Source organism: Capricornis sumatraensis, chromosome 15, assembly GCF_032405125.1.
Source record: "Capricornis sumatraensis isolate serow.1 chromosome 15, serow.2, whole genome shotgun sequence".
Lineage (NCBI taxonomy): Eukaryota > Metazoa > Chordata > Mammalia > Artiodactyla > Bovidae > Capricornis > Capricornis sumatraensis.
Window position 1 is genome coordinate 67,589,484 of NC_091083.1, and position 19,709 is coordinate 67,609,192.

General features: G+C 39.6%; 1 protein-coding gene across 1 annotated transcript in view; it reads right to left on the minus strand.

The window, feature by feature from the left end:
• The window catches only part of TRPC4AP (transient receptor potential cation channel subfamily C member 4 associated protein), a 71,480-nt gene that overhangs the window by 29,064 nt on the left and 22,707 nt on the right, over positions 1 to 19,709 (minus strand). The window contains exons 4-7 of the mRNA XM_068986918.1: positions 17,918 to 17,975; positions 15,860 to 15,915; positions 10,108 to 10,236; positions 4,807 to 5,014 (exon numbers count right to left, since the gene is read on the minus strand). Of these exons, the coding sequence (XP_068843019.1) occupies positions 4,807 to 5,014; positions 10,108 to 10,236; positions 15,860 to 15,915; positions 17,918 to 17,975 (451 nt within the window). The remainder of the gene's footprint in view (positions 1 to 4,806; positions 5,015 to 10,107; positions 10,237 to 15,859; positions 15,916 to 17,917; positions 17,976 to 19,709) is intronic.

The window sequence follows — 19,709 nt, forward strand, 5'->3', positions numbered from 1 at the left end:
AGAAAGATGGCAATGACGACCCTGTATGCAAGACAGGAAAAAAGACACAGCTGTGTATAACGGACTTTTGGACTCAGAGGGAGAGGGAGAGGGTGGGATGATTTGGGAGAATGGCATTCTATCATGTATACTATCATGTAAGAATTGAATCGCCAGTCTATGTCTGACGCAGGATACAGCATGCTTGGGGCTGGTGCATGGGGATGACCCACAGAGATGTTATGAGGAGGGAGGTGGGAGGGGGGTTCATGTTTGGGAACACATGTAAGAATTAAAGATTTTAAAATTTAAAAATAAATAAATAAAAAATTAAAAAAAAAAAAAGGGCAAGTATCCAGCACATTAAACTCTATACATTAGGATGTTATTTGTAGGAACAAAGACGAGGGAAACCAAATTTCCATCAACAGTGGACTAATTAAATAAATTGCGGTATGCCCATACAATGGCTATCCACTTGTAAAAAGGAATCAGGTAATTCTACATGTACCGGAATGGGATGCTTTGCAAGATAAAGTTATCTGAAAAGAGTCAGAGGCAGAATGGTGCTTATTTTACATCATCATCAGTACAAACAGAAAGGAGCCAGTCTTCTCTCATTCCCTCCTCCACCCCTGTGGCTGGGCATGTACAGATTATCTCTGGAGGGACAGATGAGAAACTGGTAATACGTCACCAATGGGAGGAGAACAAACTTTCTACTGTACACCTGCTATTCGTCTTGTAGTTTGTGAATAAAAAAAAAAATCTGTAGAATCCCCCCCCCCACAAAAAATAAAATAAATGAGTTTGAATTCTAAAAATTTCTAATTTTGAAAAATTTCAAAAACATGGACTTTTAGTCACACCTTCATTCTCCAGGTAAACAGCCCAATTTTCCTAACTGTTCCTTGGAAGACAGTTCCTAAGACCTAGTCTACACATCGTGAACACCAAACACAGCCATTCAGATGTGACCTGCCCAGTGTTTAGGATTCTGAGACTGATTCCCACCCCACAGGGTCCTGAGCTTTTGTTAGTCACTCATCTCGGCAATGGCACCCCACTCCAGTACTCTTGCCTGGAAAATCCCATGGACAGAGGAGCCTGGAAGGCTGCAGTCCATGGGGTCGCTGAGGGTCGGACACGACTGAGCGACTTCACTTTCACGCATTGGAGAAGGAAATGGCAACCCACTCCAGTGTTCTTGCCTGGAGAATCCCAGGGACGGGGGATCCTGGTGGGCTGCCGTCTCTGGCGTCGCACAGAGTCGGACACGACTGAAGCGACTTAGCAGCAGCAGCAGCATCTCTGATGAATGTTATGGATTCTCTGATGATGAAAGCTGATCAAAGTTATGGATTCTCTTCTCAGAAAAAACTCACTGGCCTCATTTTACTCACCAACTTATGCACAATCTCAGGGGACTGGCACCCCAGCATTGTACAATCTTTGTACTTCTCACGGCTTTACCAGTAGTTACCACACACACTGTTGGCTAATGTTAAACCAGCTGAACATTAAAACATCCACAACTTCCAATAATTTCTGCAAAAGCAGACCACGTCTCTCTTGTTAAAACATCAGTATTTCCAAAATATTCCTGTAAATTTTTCTGCTGCAGTTGAGGCCCTGCTTTCCAGATCTCTGAGAGGATTCTGAATTCCATTCTAGCTCGTATGCTGTGTAAATCAGCCCCTCTCATCCTGGTGTCACCTATAAATTGATAACTGCCAGGCCTGAGGCTTTATTTACATCTCTGACTAAAATTTGAAAGACTTTTTCCCCACAGATGGATCCATTTGTTCCCATCTGAATCAACAGAAGAGATAATTGGTAGTTTCTGAGCAGCCTATAAAGTGCTCTGACATTTTCATTAACTGAGGGGCAGGAAGATAGCATAAATCATGATTTTGCTGGTCAAGAAAACTATTTCACAGCCACAGTTTACTAGAAACAAAACAAAAACTTTTTGACAACATCCTACACGCTTCAGCCTTCCATACTATAATGGAATGAATTGTGTCCCCCCACCCCAATTCTTATGTTGAAGCCCTAATTCACAACATGACTGTATCTGGAGACAGAGTCTTTAGGGAGGTAATCAAATGAGGTCATAAAATGAGGTCCTAATCTGACAGGAATGGTATCCTTATTTAAGAGGATGAGACACCAGAGCTCTCTGTGCATGTGCAGAGAGAAGGTCACCCTGAAGGCGTGAGAAGGTGGCCATCTGCAAGTCAGGAAGAGAGGCCTCACAAAACCATGGCTGATGGCACTTGCATCTTGGACCTGTAGCCTCCAAAACTGTGAGAAGCTAATTTCTGTTGTTTGAGCCACTCAGTCTGTGCTATCCTGTTATGGTAGCCAATCCTGACTCTTAGGTATACCTCTTTTTCCTTAAACAACTAAAAGCAGAGCTACCAGTCAGATCCTGCAATCCCACTCCTGGGCATATATCTTGGTGGTTTAGCCACTAAGTCGTGTCCGACTCTTGCTACCCCACAGACTGTAGCCTGCCAGGCTCCTCTGTCCATGGGATTCTCCAGGCAAGAATACTGGAAAGGGTTGCCATTTTCTTCTTCAGGGTATCTTCCCAACCCAGGAATCAAACCTGGGTCTCCTGCCCTGCAGGCTGATTCTTTACCAACTGAGCTACAAGGGAAGCTCTGCATATACCTGGAGAATACCATCATCCAAAAAGATACACATGCCACAACATTCATCGCAGCACTATTTATAACAGCCAGAACACGGAAGCAACCCAAATGTCCACTGATGGATGAATGGACAGAGATGTGGTATTACAATGGAGTATTACTAAGCCATGAAAAATGAAATAGTGCCTTTTGAAGCAACACGGAAGGACCTACAGACTGTCACACTGAGTGAAGTAAGCCAGAGAAAGATAGATACCATATAATACCCCTTATATGTGGAATCTAAAAGTAAAAAAAAGGTACAAATAAGCTTATTTACAAAACAGAAACAGAGTCATATATGGAGAAAACAAACTTACAGTTACTAAGGGGGAAGCAGGGGAGGGATAAACTGGAAGACTGAATTGACATATACACACTACTATATATAAGATAGATAACCAGTAAGAAACTTCTGTATAGCAGAAGTTCTGTATAGGGAACTCTACTCAGAATTCTGTGATGACCTATATGCGAAAAGAATTTCTTAAAAAAGTGGATGTATGTATATGCATAACTGATTCATTCTGCTGCACAGCAGAAACTAACACATTTTGTATCAACTATACCTCAATAAAAAGAGAGACTGCTGAAATGACAAATGATTTAAGAATATTACATAAACTTAGTTGATAAAGCAACAGCAGGGTCTGAGAAGACTGACTCCAACTTTGAAGTAAGTTCTACTATGAACAGCTTTGCCTGCTACAGAGAAATCATTCATGAAAGAGTCAATCCACGTGGCAAACTGCTATCTTATTTTAAGAAACTGCCACAGCTACCCAAGCTTCAGCAACCACCACCCTGATCAGTTAGCAGCCCTCAACACTGAGGCAAAGAGATTATAACTCTCTGAAGGCTCAGATAATGGCTAGCACTTTAAGCAATATTTTTCATTAAAGTATGTACTTTTTTTTAGATATTGTGCTATTATTACACATTTAATAGACTAAGTATAGTGTAAACATAATCTTTATATGCACTGGGAAACCAAAAAGTTTGTGTGACTCTATTGCAGTATTTGTTTTATCACAGTGCTGCAGATACTGGAATCGAACTTCCAGTCTCTCTAATGTATGACTGTATCTATCTTTCTCTCTGTTTGTGTGTGTGTGTGTGTGTGTGTGTGTGTGTGTAAACACACACACGTGCTAAGTCGCTTCAGTCGTGTCTGACTCTTCACATCCCCATGGACTGTAGCTCACCAGGCTCCTCTGTCCATGGGGATTCTCCAGGCAAGAATACTGGAGTGGGCTGCCATGCCCTCCTCCAGGGGACCTTCCCCATACACAGACACATACACACACATACACACACACACAGCATATAGCATCAGTCAGCGTCAGTTCAGTCGCTCAGTCATGTCCGACTCTTTGCGACCCCATGGACTGTAGCATGCCAGGCTTCCCTGTCCATCATCAACTCCCAGAGCTTGCTCAAATTCATGTCATAGAGTCAGTGATGCCATCCAACCATCTCATCCTCTGTCATCCCCTTCTCCTCCTGCCTTCAGTCTTTCCCAGCATCAGGGCCTTTTCCAATGAGTCAGTTCTTTGCATCAGCTGGCTGAAGTACTGGAGTTTCAGCTTTAGCATCAGTCCTTCCAATGAATATTCAGGACTGATTTCCTTTAGGATGGACTGGTTGGATCTCCTTGCAGTCCAAGAGACTCTCAAGAGTCTTCACCAACACCACAGTTCAAAAGCATCAATTCTTCAGTGCTCAGCTTTCTTTATACTTAACTCTCACATGCATACATGTGAACTGGAAAAACCATAGCTTTGACTAAACTGACCTTTGTCAGCAAAGTAATGACCAAAGATTTTTTTGCATATAGCATAAAGACCCAGAAAAGGTGTAGCAGAACAAAAGATATATGTACTTTTAATTTTGATAAATAATGGTGCTTCACATTTTTGAAATTCTGGATCTATTAAAAAATCTGATGGCTATGGACTTGGTCCCCCAAAATAACAAACAGATACACACAAATTTTACATACTCTAAGTGGACCCAAGGAACCCTCATATGTGATTCAAATCTCTAGAAATACTGAAAGAAGATTTAGGAAGGGATCTCAGTGCTACAATGCTACAATGTCAAAATTCTGACAACTTAGAGAGTTTACCTTGGTTAATTTCAGCTGCAGAAGGCCCCAAGCTCAAGCTCTTCTTCTGCTGAGCATTTTTGGCAAGAAGCGTATGCTTGTCATCATTCCCTGTATCCATCTCTGAAATGGTGACAGCCAGAATCCGGCAGAAATTAGCAAGCTGTTGCTGATCAAAATTGGATACTAAGGAACTCAGATTGGGGACTTCATCTAGTCGGATCATTTCCTACAAAAGACACAAACAGAACAATTCCCATGCTCAGTTCATTTGAGATTGAATGTGGCACGCTGCTGTATTCCCCTAAGAATGGAGCTTGGTATCTAGACCACTTAGGTTCAAATCCCAGCTCCACAATTTGCAGCTGTGCAACCTTAAGTCATGGAACTTAAGTCTTTGTTTTCTCATTTGTTAAACGGAACTAATCTACCTCACAGTCTTGGTTTGAGGATTAAATCCTTTAAGCGCCACTATTTGTATTCTCTACCTTTGCTCATATGTCCCATTTTGGCTTAAAAAAAAGTCTACCATTCAAGTTTTATGAATGAGAAATTGCCACAGATGTTCTCTTTTTAAGACACAAAATATTTTAAACATAGCTGAAGGCCCGTGTGTGTCCCTATCCAGTTGCCTTCATTTCTTTCCCCTCAGAGGTAACCATTACTTTGAACTCTATTTATTATTTCTACACATGTTCACACTTACAAATATTTCCACAAAAATACATGTTATTGTTCACAACCTACTATGTATAAAATAAAGATATAACATATAGCACAGGGAATGCAGCTAGTATTTTATAACTTTAAATGGAGTATAACCTAGGGACTTTCCTAGTGGTCCAGTGGTTAAAAATCCCTGCAATGTAGGGGACGAGGGTTTGATCCCTGCTCAGGGAACTAAGATCCCATGCCTAGGAGCCACTAAGTCTGCATGCTGCCAACTACTGAGCCTGCATGCCACAGCTAGAGAGTCCATGTGCCACAACAAAAGATTCCATGCGCCAAAACTAAGACCGGATGCAGCCAAATAAATTCTTTAAATAAATTTTAATGGAGTATAATTTTTTAAAATTTTGAATCACTAAGCTGTATACCTGAAACTAATATAATTATACCTCAATGAACAAAAATATATGGTTTTGTTCTGCATGCAGTGGGATTGACATATTATACCCTATTTTTCACAGTCAACACTGTAATTTAACTTTATTGATACAAGTAAGTCTGGTTTATTCATTTCTCACTGTTTTACCCTATGATTTATTCAATCTTTCTCTTTTTAAAATATGTGTATGTTAAGGTGGACTACAATTTCTCACTATTAAACAAATTTGCAATGAACGTTCCCACAGGTGTCTCCTTGCGTACCTGCTTATGTAACCAATTATCAAGAGTAAATGATAGTAGACATTCTCCCCTTTTCCTGTAATAGAAGTATCCCCAACATTTCAGGTTCAGTTTAATGTCTGCTATAAATTTTAACAGATAGTCAATATCACCTTAAGGAATTTTCTTTCTATTCCTAGCTTTTATCATGAATGAGTGCTGAGTTTAATGAAATGCTTTTTGTTGTTTGGTTATATTCTCATTTCCTTTCTTTCTTAATAGCCACAAATGTTGCACATACATCACATGAGTTTCTCTACTTGAAGCAGCCTGACATTCTTCAGAAAACACCTGCTACCCCTCATCCCCTACATTTACTCAGCTTTCACTGGATTGGGTATTTCTCTATTACTGCACGTATCACAGGAACTTGAAGTTTTCTATTCTTGCGTCTAATTTCCCGAATAAACTGACACTGTCTTGAGGGTGAGGTGTGTCTTACCTCCTCTCCAGAGCTTCAGTGCATAGAACCTGGTAGTGAGGGTCTCAGTAAGTATGTACTGAACAACTGGATGATTCCTAGAAGCCCTCCTGAATCCTACTCCCACTTCTGGTTGTCTGTGGAGGGGTATTTGAGAACAACTTCTTCCACCTTTGCTTCTCAGTAACAATAGTAACAATAAATGTTAGCTATTGTTATTATTGAAAACTGGGACTTTCAGCTTATCAGTTCCTCTGCTGCTGCTGCTGCTGCTAAGTCGCTTCAGTCGTGTCTGACTGTGCGACCCCAGAGACGGAAGCACACCAGGCTCCCTCGTCCCTGGGATTCTCCAGGCAAGAACACTGGAGTGGGCTGCCATTTCCTTCTCCAATGCATGAAAGTGAAAAGTGAAAGAGAAGTCGCTCAACTCTTAGCAACCCCATAGACTGCAGACTACCAGGCTCCTCCGTCCATGGGATTTGCCAAACATGAGTACTGCAGTGGGTTGCCATTGCCTTCTCCCTCACTTCCTCTAGCCCTGGCTAACTTAGGGTGTGGGGTTACAACCCAGGCCCTCCCACTCTTCAGGTGCACTTCTTTGGGTTACATTTTAATTTTTATTTAATACTTGGTATAATATATGCTACAAAGTAAAACAAAGTGAACAGCTATGTGTGCCTTTTCTATCACATTTCTTTGTCTCTCTACCAGAGGTAACCACTATCCTGAATTTTATTATTGTTTTTTCATTGAAAAAAGTTTTGTATAATTTGAGTTTGCCTATTTTTGAGCTTTGTAAAAATGATATACTATAGACCATCTTCTTTGACTGACTTCTATCAATAATTTTTATGATTTGGCTATGTTGCTGCTTATAGCAACATTTATTGTATAATATCCCATTGTGGGAATAGAGGACATTTATCCATTTTCCTGTTGATGGATCAGAGAGACCTGATTTCAGGCTCTTAATCAATAATGCTATAAACGTTCTTATGTGTTTCTTGATGCACAGGTGCAGAAGTTTTTCTCGGGCAGTGGCTTCCAAACCATTCTGACAATATTCAAGAGTAAAAAATAAAACTTCCATCACAACCTAGCAAATATACATAGGTGAACGCATAAAAATGTGTATACACATGAAACAAAAACTTACACATTACATTTTGATCTTTTCTATTAGCTGGTAGATCCACTGAAATGATTTCACACCCTCGTGGCTTCAATTTAGTGTTTTTATTTCTAAGAATCACTGTTCTGGGGAGTTCCCTAGTGGTCCAGTGGTTAAGAATCCGCCTGCCAATGTGAGGGATACAGGTTTGACCCCTGGTCCAGAAGATTCTACATGCCATGGAGCAACTAAAAGCCTTTGTGCCACAACTACTGAGCCTGTGCTCTAGTGCCCGCGAGCACCACTACTGAGCCCACGTGCTGAAGCCTGTGCACCCTAGAGCCCATGCTCCGAAAATGAGAGACGCCAATGCAATGAGAAGCCTGTGCATTCCAACTAGAGTGGAGCCCCTGCTCGCTGCAACTAGAGAAAGCCTGCACAACAATGAAGACCTAGCACAGCCAAAAATAAATAAATAAAAGAATCACTGTCCTGGAATTGAGCTTCCCCACAAGCGTGCCTGGGCATAGGTTACAGATGTCCTAGGCCACGATATTAATGACTCAGTCCTCAAGGAAATGCTTCCATAGGTGTGGGTCACAGGGAAGGCACATATTCAACTAGAAAACAAAATAGGTTTACTCCACTGATACAAAAAGGTGTCCGCAGTAATGTGTTCGCAGTGATACACATTCTCATGGCAGTTAAGCATCTTCTACTTATGGATCATTTGTCTCTCTTCTGTAAAATGCTTGTTCCTATCACTGCCCATTTTTCTACTGGGCCATTTGTCTCTTCCGTGCTGATATCTAAGAATTCACGATAAATTCTATTGTTGCTTTTGGTCATTTTTGTTGTTTGTCTGGCCATGCCACGAGGCATGTGGGACCTTTGTTCCCTGGCCAGGTATTGAACTCATGCTCCCTGCAGCGGAAGCTCAGAGTCTTCAACCACTGGAGTGCCAGGGAATTCCTCAAGATAAATTCTGAATACCAATCTTTTGTTAGTTGAATGAGTTGTAAATATCTTTTCCCAGTTTGTGGCTTGTGTTCCCACTCTCTTTATGGTGTCTATTCTTTCCAACTAACATCTAGCAGAACTCATCACCATTTTTGGCAACACAGAAAAGTATGAGAGGGGAGACAGCACACAAGGGACAAGGGGGCAAGGGGACAAGTTATGATGGAGCAATCCCAGAGACTCATGCTGAGATTGTCAGGGAGTTTGGAGTTTCCACCTTGGAAGCCCCTTCTCACAAACTGGAACGTACAATTATTGGAAAAATAACAAAGCCTTTTCATCAAAGGGCACAAAGGGTCTGTCTGGGACCTGCACACATCTCCAGTGTGTTCCTACAGACAATGGGTCACTTGTGCATCTTTGGCCTGGGCAATGACAAGCAGAGCCCAGGGAAAGTGCAGCAGGATGACAGAAGTGAAAGCGGGGATCTCCACAATGCACACGGTGCTCTTTTCACCGCAATAGCAACTCTAAGAGCAATGCTAACTCCCACCTCCTCAGTCGTAAAAGAAAGAAATCTGCCAACTGATACGGACTGGGGGAAGAAAACCAGGTTCTAACAAGCATTATGCCAAAAATCTAATACAGTGCTTCTCTAACATGTCTACAGATGTCTTCTGGGGAGGTCTGTGAGTGCTTGATGACAAGTTTTTAATTTAGTGCTTTCGATTACAGTTTGCCTTTAAAAAAAAAAAAAGCATATTCTGCATCATTTGAAAGTCTGTCTTAAGACCAAGTAGTAGGATTTCAGTGCTCATATTTGTTATTTCCTATGTTGGTCTCAATTAAAACTAACTGCTGAAGATTAATGAGAAAAAACACAGGTGAATGTAACAAGTGAAAGTCAAACATCACCACAAGAAAGCTTCACAACAGTTCAAATATAGAGAAGTGGTAGCAAAACAGAGTCCCTGCACAGCACACAGCAGAAAAGCTATGCGAAAAAGATCCTGCATCATTATAGAGGGACAATTTGATTTCAGCACAGTAACATTAGCTGACACATTAAATTCACGTCAATTTGTCCTGAGTTTTATAATTAGTTTGATTTCAATCTGTCTTAAATTTTATAGTCACTTAAGACCTGTTATAAGGAGCATAACCTAGTAAATATATTTAACACAAAAAAATAACTTTTTTGTGTTAAATATATTTGAATATTTAAAAATATCTTTAAGTATTTATATGTTTATATATAAATATTCTGTTAGCATATACTATAATAAATATTATATACTTATAAATATATTTAAGTATTTATAAGGAATATGGTAAAATTCTTCTTTGAAAGAGCTCTTGTATATTACTCATGTTTAAAAATACAACTGTCTGAGACATTCTGCTCCACCCAGTCATGCACCAGCTAGCGGACCCAGCTCACCTTTTTAACACCCAGAATATCTTCAATGAGGGTTGCTGTTTGTAAGAATGTCTTCTTACTCGTCATCAGTGTAAACAGGAAGATCACAAAGTCATTTTTTTCCGCCAAACGCTTTGTAACCCCTTCCGTCTATCAAGGGAGAAGAAAAGACAGAACAGGTTAAAATCACAAAATAAAATATGAAGGGCAAAATATACCCTCCAGACACTGGAAAAGCAATTCCATGCTATACCAGGAATTGTGGCTGAGACCGTAAATTCCTACAACTATATAAAAAACACTGTGTATGAATGCATTTTTTTCCGGGGAGGAGTTTTTAAATAATATCCATCATAGGCTCTTAACCTAGTATCTGCCTAGTATTTAAATCAAGCGCTACAAACCAGCACATAGTAGGCCAAGTTTTATTTGGCCAGCAGCACCTTTTAAATTTTGAATTTAAGTCTTCAGACAGGACAATCTTACTCCAGGTTAGTCACAAGTTCCCACTCTAAAACGCAAACCTTTCTTGTTTGCTACCTGATCCTTGGAGGCACTGGTGTTTGCAACTTTAAAAGCCCTAGGTTTCCATCTAACCTAGATGTAACTCAAATCAGCACAAGGTTGCACTGTATCATCCTATCTTTTTTATGCTTTTGTTTCTTCTTCTTTCTTCTCTTTCCTTTGTTTCACTTTCTTTCTTTCTCGTTCCTTTTTTTTTTCTTCCTTCTTTCCCTGTCTTTCCTTCCCCTTCCTTGCCCTTTATTAAAACTGAACTGTGTTCTACTGGAGTATCATTAACATTAGGTATCATTATTAAGAAACACTCTCGTAAGACTGCCCCATAAGACTATTAACAGCATGGAAGTTGTGAATGATGGAGTCCTTACATCATACATGCATCATCTTTTTTTAAATAAGAACAATTTCTTACTGGCTTTAGTTATAAGAGTAATTGTGCACTACCTGAACAATTAGTTTATTTTTATCTTATGGGTCTGTTTGTGCCTACCTGTGCCACTAGCTACATGTGACTACTGAGGACTTGAAATGTGGCTAGTCTGAAGTGAGATATGCTGTGAGAGTAAAAACTACACTGGATTTTCAAAGTTTAAAACAAAAAAACAATGTATCATTAATAATTACTTATACTGATTACATGTTATCTCACTAATAATTACTCATGTTGATTACATGTTGGAATAGTATTCTTGACATACTCAGTATTAAATAAAATACACTGTTAAAATTAACTTCAACTATTTCTTCCCACTTCTTTTCTTACTTTCAAAAAAACTGGCTACGAGGACATTTAAAACAACCCTTTATCGGAGAAGGCAATGGCACCCCACTCCAGTACTCTTGCCTGGAAAATCCCATGGACGGAGGAGACTGGTAGGCTGCAGTTCATGGGGTCGCTAAGAGTTGGACATGACTGAGCGACTTCACTTTCATGCATTGGGGGAGGAAATGGCGGCCCACTCCAGTGTTCTTGCCTGGAGAATCCCAGGGACGGGGGAGCCTGATGGGCTGCCGTCTATGGGGTCGCATAGAGTTGGATACGACTGAAGTGACTTAGCAGCAGTATTCTGGAGTGATGGGTCATTTCATCTGTTTTTGGAGTATTTTTATATTATACTCTAACATTCTTCAGAGACCAGTATAATACATTTTTATACCTTTTAAAATGTGGTACACAGAAGCAAACACAAAATATTCATAGCCTAAAGCGAAAGTGGAGAGTGAAAAGGCTAGCTTGAAGCTAAACATTAAGAAAACGAAGATCACGGCATCTGATCCCATCACTTCATGGGAAATAGATGGGGAAACAGTGGAAACAGTGTCAGACTTTATTTTGGGGGGGCTCCAAAATCACTGCAGATGGTGACTGCAGCCTTGAAATTAAAAGACACTTACTCCCTGGAAGAAAAGTTATGACCAACCTAGATAGCATATTCAAAAGCAGAGACATTACTTTGCCAACTAAGGTCCGTCTAGTCAAAGCTATGGTTTTTCCAGTGGTCATGTATGGATGTGAGAGTTGGACTGTGAAGAAAGCTGAGTGCCAAAGAATTGATGCTTTTGAACTGTGGTGTTGGAGAAGACTCTTGAGAGTCCCTTGGACTGCCAGGAGATCCAACCAGTCCATTCTGAAGAAGATCAGCCCTGGGATTTCTTTGGAAGGAATGATGCTGAAGCTGAACCTCCAATACCTTGGCCACCTCATACAGAGTTGACTCATTGGAAAAGACTCTGATGCTGGGAGGGATTGGGGGCAGGAGGAGAAGGGGATGACAGAGGATGAGATGGCTGGATGGCATCACGGACTCAATGGATGTGAGTCTGAGTTAACTCCGGGAGTTGGTGATGGACAGGGAGGCCTGGCGTGTTGCAATTCATGGGGTCGCAAAGAGTCGGACATGACTGAGCGACTGAACTGAACTGAACTGAATCAGTGACTAAAAATGCAGATTAGGTGCAGGTTTATTACATAACTCCTTTTTTTTAAAAAAAAAGAAAAAACAGGTCCAAATCTTCACGGTTTTAAAATTCTACGTCTTTTACATGTGTTATTTAAACGACCTCTAAATGGTTAATGTACAATGAATACTTTTTTTCTGAAACTGAACCATGAATTCTGACCTCATCAATATGATTATTCTAAACAGAATAAGAGAGTGTTGGGAAGGGCTGTGTGCTGCTTGGAGACCACCACCAGCACATGCCTTCTTGTAGAATCCAGGTGCCCAATCTGTGCAAAATGCTTTTGAAGACTAATGATTATGGCTGATTTTAAAGTCAGTCAATGGAATTAGAGTTTCTTTTTGTTTTGAAACATCAAAGGGCATTTAAAAAAAATAAATGGAACAGTTTGCTTTCAGTCTACAGAGGTAAACTCAAAATTATGAATATCTGCATGCAGTAACACTCCTTTTCAAATATTTTTGAAGAATTTATACATTTTATAAAGCATGTCTTAAAGAGTGTAAGTTTTCTGATACTGGTTTCACAAAAGGACAAATGCTGCTAACAATAACTAACAGTGAATATCTAAGTTCAAGCTAATGTATATGTAACAGTCAATTAAGGTGGCTAATCATAAGCCACAATGCACGTTTTCCCTATGAAAAAGTGAACTAGTTTGATCCGCATTTCTAGAGTTACTTGGGTAGAAAAACAAAAACAAAAACCACTTTAATTCAGCTGAGAGTTTTGATGAATTTATTGTTCCTAAAATGTAACCAGGTAAATAGTAAAGGGTATGTACCATTGAACTATACTATTATTTTAACTTTTCTATAAAAAGATGGCCTGCTGTGTTGGAAGGGATGAATGAGCACTGTTGGACAAATGAGAAAAATGTCACAGAATGTCTCAGTTTCTTCCATAAATTATACTTTCTTCTTCCATGACACAGGTTTCACTCTATAAAACTTTGTCCCCAAAGGAACTTTAATCTGTTTTGTGCTTTTTTGGCCTGACAGTACTCCTTCTCCATCACTTTTCCAAAGACCTATGGTCTTGAAGATGCACCTGAAGCCTGGACTGGGATGTGGGTCCACCGGTGGGCACGGTGGCTGGGAGCTGGAGAGTGGGGACTGGAGAGCAGTCCCAGGGCCAGGACCCCAGGACCTCGACCTACCACAGAGAGATGGCCTGAGGGAACAGGAAGGAGGAAATTTCTGGCAAGGAGTCCCCCCAGAGGAAAGCTGCACAGCCATGGAGGCAGGGCACCACTGCTGAGTCACACACAGGGGTGCAACTCCTTTTAAATATTTTATTTTGACAGATCAGTAGACTAAGCTTGTTTTAGCCTTTTTTGGTGACAGCAGTCTTTGATGAATCCTTCTGAACTCTGAACTTACTGACAGTTTAGGCCCTTAAACTATTTTTCATTTGTATGCTGGAATCTAGATTGCTGGGAGAAATATCAATAACCTCAGATATGCAGATGACACCACCCTTATGGCAGAAAGTGCAGAGGAACTAAAGAGCCTCTTGATGAAAGTGAAAGAGGAGAGGGAAAAAGTTGGCTTAAAGCTCAACATTCAGAAAATGAAGATCATGGCATCTGGTCCCATCACTTCATGGGAAATAGATGGGGAAACTGTTTTTCTGGGCTCCAAAATCACTGCAGATGGTGATTGCAGCCTTGACATTAAAAGACGCTTACTCCTTGGAAGGAAAGTTATGACCAACCTAGATAGCATATTCAAAAGCAGAGACATTACTTTGCCAACTAAGGTCCGTCTAGTCAAAGCTCTGGTTTTTCCAGTGGTCATGTATGGATGTGAGAGTTGGACTGTGAAGAAAGCTGAGTGCCGAAGAATTGATGCTTTTGAACTGTGGTGTTGGAGAAGACTCTTGAGGGTCCCTTGGACTGCAAGGAGATCCAACCAGTCCATTCTGAAGGAGATCAGCCCTGGGATTTCTTTGGAAGGAATGATGCTAAAGCTGAACCTCCAGTACTTTGGCCACCTCATGCGAAGAGTTGACTCATTGGAAAAGACTCTGATGCTGGGAGGGACTGGGGGCAGGAGGAGAAGGGGACGACCGAGGATGAGATGGCTGGATGGCATCACCGACTCGATGGACGTGGGTTTGGGTGAACTCCGGGAGTTGGTGATGGACAGGGAGGCCTGGTGTGCTGCAATTCATGGGGTCGCAAAGAGTCAGACACGACTGAGTGACTGAGCTGAACTGAACTGAAGACATACCTGCCTTGCTCAGGACCTCAGTTTTTATTTCCTGTATGTTTATAGTTATATCCAAAGCTTACCCCTTTTTAATTCTTTTTATTCAAATGGTCTCTCATGTATGTTGTCAAGATCTTTGTGGATGCTGATTTTTACCTTAGGATATCAATCCTGAACTAATAAACACGTTTTTCCTAAAGGTAACATAAAAAGAACCTGAGTGTTTAGTGCTATATTTCTATTGCAGAGCACTGTTCTAATAGATGCTTAACTGTGTTAAGCATTGAAATATATTTCCCTATTTGTGTTGGTCGCTAAGACGCTTAAACCCAAATTTGTACCCCAATTCATGGTACAGATGATTTTATGTTCAGCCCAATTCCTGGATTCCTATCTTACAAAAATTAACACTGTATATTGCTTTACAAAGTGCTTTCACATCTATCATCTCACTTAATCCTCACAATAACCCTATGGTGTTATTAGTATGATTACTAACCACACTCTACTAAGAAATGAAACTGAAGCACAGGAATAATCAATAAGCAAGAAGACAAGAGCCAGAACCCCAAGTCAACTTCCAGCACTAAGTGCTATGTTCTCTCTACCAAACTGCTTCTTCTATTTACCATTCTTTCTCACTCAGTGATCAACCTAGATGAGCATCCTGCTCAACAAAAGGTGGGCCTTCTGGTTCTTATTCTGTTTTCTAACAATAAAAATGAAGGAGTAGGCAAAGTAGAGTTTAAAGAAATCCTAAACGGTCACAGACACTCTTCCAATGCTTGCATCCATTTAACAAGTATTTGTTCAGTCTCTGCTTGGACTCCTCCAGGGCTAGAGGAGTTCAGTAGCTGTTGAATCAGCCATGGTTCTTAACAATTACTATGAAATTTTGCCACCCCACAATTTCTACCTGTTGGTTCTGGTTCTCGGGCACACATAAGTCCATAAGTCCAATTCTCCAATGTGTGAAGATAGCTGTCATGTCTACCACCCCCATTCAAATCTTCCTTCCTCAAGCACTGCAGATCTGGTAGGGAGATAAATGAGGTCCCAGTGGCAGGGGTACTTACACAGACACAGGTATTATACAAGATGCTCAAACAGTCCTTGGACATTTCATCACTTACTGAAAGTGAAAGGGGAACAAGTGGTTATTTTTCTGATTGGAAAGACAGTACAACAGAATCAAATTTTTGAACGTAAGAATTGTTCCTCATAATCCCAAAATGATTATTTTCCTTTCAGCATACCTCCTTCCAGTCCTTATTCACCCAAGTTTCAGGACGCCTATCAGAACCTACTAACCAATGTGTATATAGCTTTTTGGTCTAATATACTATTATGCTTATTAGGCTCCACAGTCTTCATAATTTCAACCTGTTGTGGTGGTGTTACCACTTAATAAGCCATGTTCCCTTTGTAGCTTGCTTAAAATCATATCCAGCTTTTTTTTTTTTTTTTACTTTTGCTATTTAAATAGGCTAGAAATAACGTAATATACAGCCTTAATTTTATGCTTGTGTTGAACTGGTTCCCTAAAACATATTTCCAAAAACAGAATTGTTAAGAATCCAATAAAACTAAAGTATCAGCACCATGATTGTTGTTATAAATCTCCATTGAAAATTCTATTAGCAGCAAACAAGGAAGTCATTTTTACTCCAGACTCAAAGTGTTCTGTTTTATTATTTGTGCTAAATAAAAGGCTTTTAATCCCTAACCTACTGACTCTAATAAAGAACTAGTTACTTCTCTGTGAGCAGGAACAGAAAAGTATGACAAAATGGAAAATAAATTTTCATGACCTCAAAAGCAGGAGATAATAAAGCTGAGTATGAACCATGGATAAAGTGTTTTGTTTGGCATCATTTTTTATTTTTAAAAACTGTTTACATTCATTCCCATGCTGCCACAAACTCTAAAATGTTAGGCTTCTCTTCACAATTCCAGTGGGCAGCCCTGCCAAGCTAGAGTGACCAGAGGTCTAACTGACATAATCTTGAGACAATGGAGATGTCCTATGTCCCTCATCACTGCTTTTCAACCTAAGGGGGCTTTTTGGTTTATTTCATGACTTCAGAGCAGGCTGGAACACCAAATCAGTGTATTTCAGTACTTCTAGACCTTCATTTTCAAATGGAATTGGAATTCACTCATTCATCAAATATTTATTCAGCATCCACTCTAGAGCAGATGCAGAATATACGGAGGTTAGCGGCGGGGTGGGGGTGGGGGACAAAGCCTCATAGAACTTATAAATTTAGAGGGGAAGAGAGAATAAATAAGTACACCAACAGCTAATTATAAGATGCTACTTGCTACGAGGACCAAGGACGTGAAGAACCAATTTAGACAGGATACAAAGGTACAACATCAAAGATGAATATAAACCCTCTTAACCGCTCCTGCACATAAACAAGGCCTTCCTTATACACTATGTCATTCATGTTGATTTTGTTTAGAAGAAAAATTTTTCATTAAAAAAAAAACCAACTGATGTTTGTAGTAAACATTCATCATATGTTAACTGATCCCTGGCTTGAAATGTCAAAGTAAGTGTACTTACAATTTTTTAAAAAATTATACAAAGACTACCTAAAAATAGTATTTGCAACATGTGTAAGTTATAAAGACTAATAATAGGACAATACCCATCTACCCATCGCCCAATTCAAGAAATTCTGTGCTATCTTAACACTCTGACTTTTCACCACACACATTCTGGTAGTAACAGAACTTTTTACAAAGAGCATGAATAACCTCATAACAACAAAAACAAGACAATAATTTTAAAAAATAAATGATCTTGCCAGTTTTTTCTTTACTCTCTCAATTAATGATATGAGAAATAAGAATTTGCAAAGAAAACATAAAAGCTGAACCCAAAGACTGTTAGAAATTACAAAGATGCAATTCTTTTAGTCCAGTAGTTTTCATACTTTTTGATTTAAAGCACCAGATTTGTATTTTCTACCGAGTATACAATAAGGAGAGCAGTTAGGCAGAGAATGTTCTACAGCTGAATGTAAGGCATGTCCTCAGTGTGAAGGGAAAGAAGAGACACTCCTGGGAATCACCACAATAGCAGGTTAGGAAATGAGCACCAAGTAGCTGCTGAGTATACTTACTTTTCAGCTTCTGTCCCCGAATAGAAATTGTAGGCCTCATAAGAATTTCTACAAGGAGCTATTACAAAAAAAAAAAAAAAGGATAAAATCTTCAAAATTCAAAGCACAACTTATAAAACAATCTTTGCTGTGCTAACTCATGGCCCAAATATCTGTCATGGTACTGCAAGACTCTCGTTCCCAAAACAGGGAAAAGGCAGTGAAGTTCAGGGAAATGAGCACTGTACCAAGAGTCAGGAAACCTGGGTTCTAGTCACAGCTCAGCCACCTATTCTCCATGTAAACTTGGGCAAGTCAGGGTCCCACCATGGTCTCAACTCTCATTTCAAAAGAATGTTAGATTAGTTAACCTCTGGGATCCAATATGGCTTCAATTTTTTAAAAGCTGCAGAAGAACATTATAACAATGATTACTCTTGCTTTAGAATTTATGTTCTTTTATAAACACAAGTTTATAAAAAGAATCACAAAAGATACACCATAAACTGTTAACACTGATTTCCACAGGGGGCTGGAGAGGATATGCATTCACTTATCATTTTACATACCTTTAGTACAACATATCACTGTTTAAGGGCTTCCCTGGTGGCTCAGACAGTAAAGAATCTGCCTGCAATGTGGGAGACCCAGGTTCGACTTCTGGATCAGGAAGATCCCCTGAGAAGGGAATGGCAACCCACTCCAGTATTCTTGCCTAGAGAGTCCCGTGGACAGAGGAGACTGGTGGGCTATATATAGTTCATGAGGTTGCAAAGAGTCAGATATGACTGAGTGACTAACATTTTCACATCATAACTGTTTAAACTGTTTATAATAAATATGCAGTTAAAAGCTCATTCTGGAAAAAAAAACACACATTTTGTTGAAAGAGAGTTTATAATGATAAAAGGGTCAATCCAGTGGAAAAGATATAACAATAATAAACATATATGCATCTAACAACAGAGTCTCAAAATACACGATGCAAAAACTGACAGAACTGAAGGAAACAGACAAGTCAAAACCAGTAGTTGGACAATACAATACTCCACTCTCAATAATGGAGAGAAAATGAGGTATCACCAAACAGAAGACGTGAACACGATAAACCAATCAGCTCTAACAGATAGCTATAAACTTCTGCCCAGCAAGAGCAGAAAACATGTTCTACTAAAGCACACATGGAATACACACTCATACACAGAAGAATACTACTCAGCTATAAAAAAGAACAAAAATTTGCCATTTGCAGCAATATGAACAGACTTGGAGGACATTATGCTAAATGAAATAAAACAGAGAAAGACAAACACTATATGAATATCACTTGTATGTGGAATCTAAAAAATAAAACAAAATAGCGACTATAGTAAAAAAAGAAGCAAACTCACAGATACAGAGAACAAACTAGTAGTTACCAGTTGTGGGGAGGGGCAACATAAAAGTGGGGGAAGTACAAATACTGAGTGTAACACAGGCTACATGAATGTATTATAAAACAAGGGGAAGATAGCCAATATTTATAATAACTAAAAATGGAGCATAACCTTTAAAAACTGTGAATTACTATGCTGTACATCTGTAACTTATATAACATTGTATAGCAACTGTACTTCAGTAAAAATGCAAAAAATTTCTCTTAAAAGGAAAAAAACAGGAATTATCTCAAACCAATAGCCTAATCTTTTATTTCAATTCAGTGGAAAAAAGAGGTGTAAGCCAACCCCAAAGCAAGCAAAAGAAAAGAAACAATAAGGATTAGAATGGAAACTAATTTAGCAGAGAATAGAAAATAACAGAGAATATCAAAGAT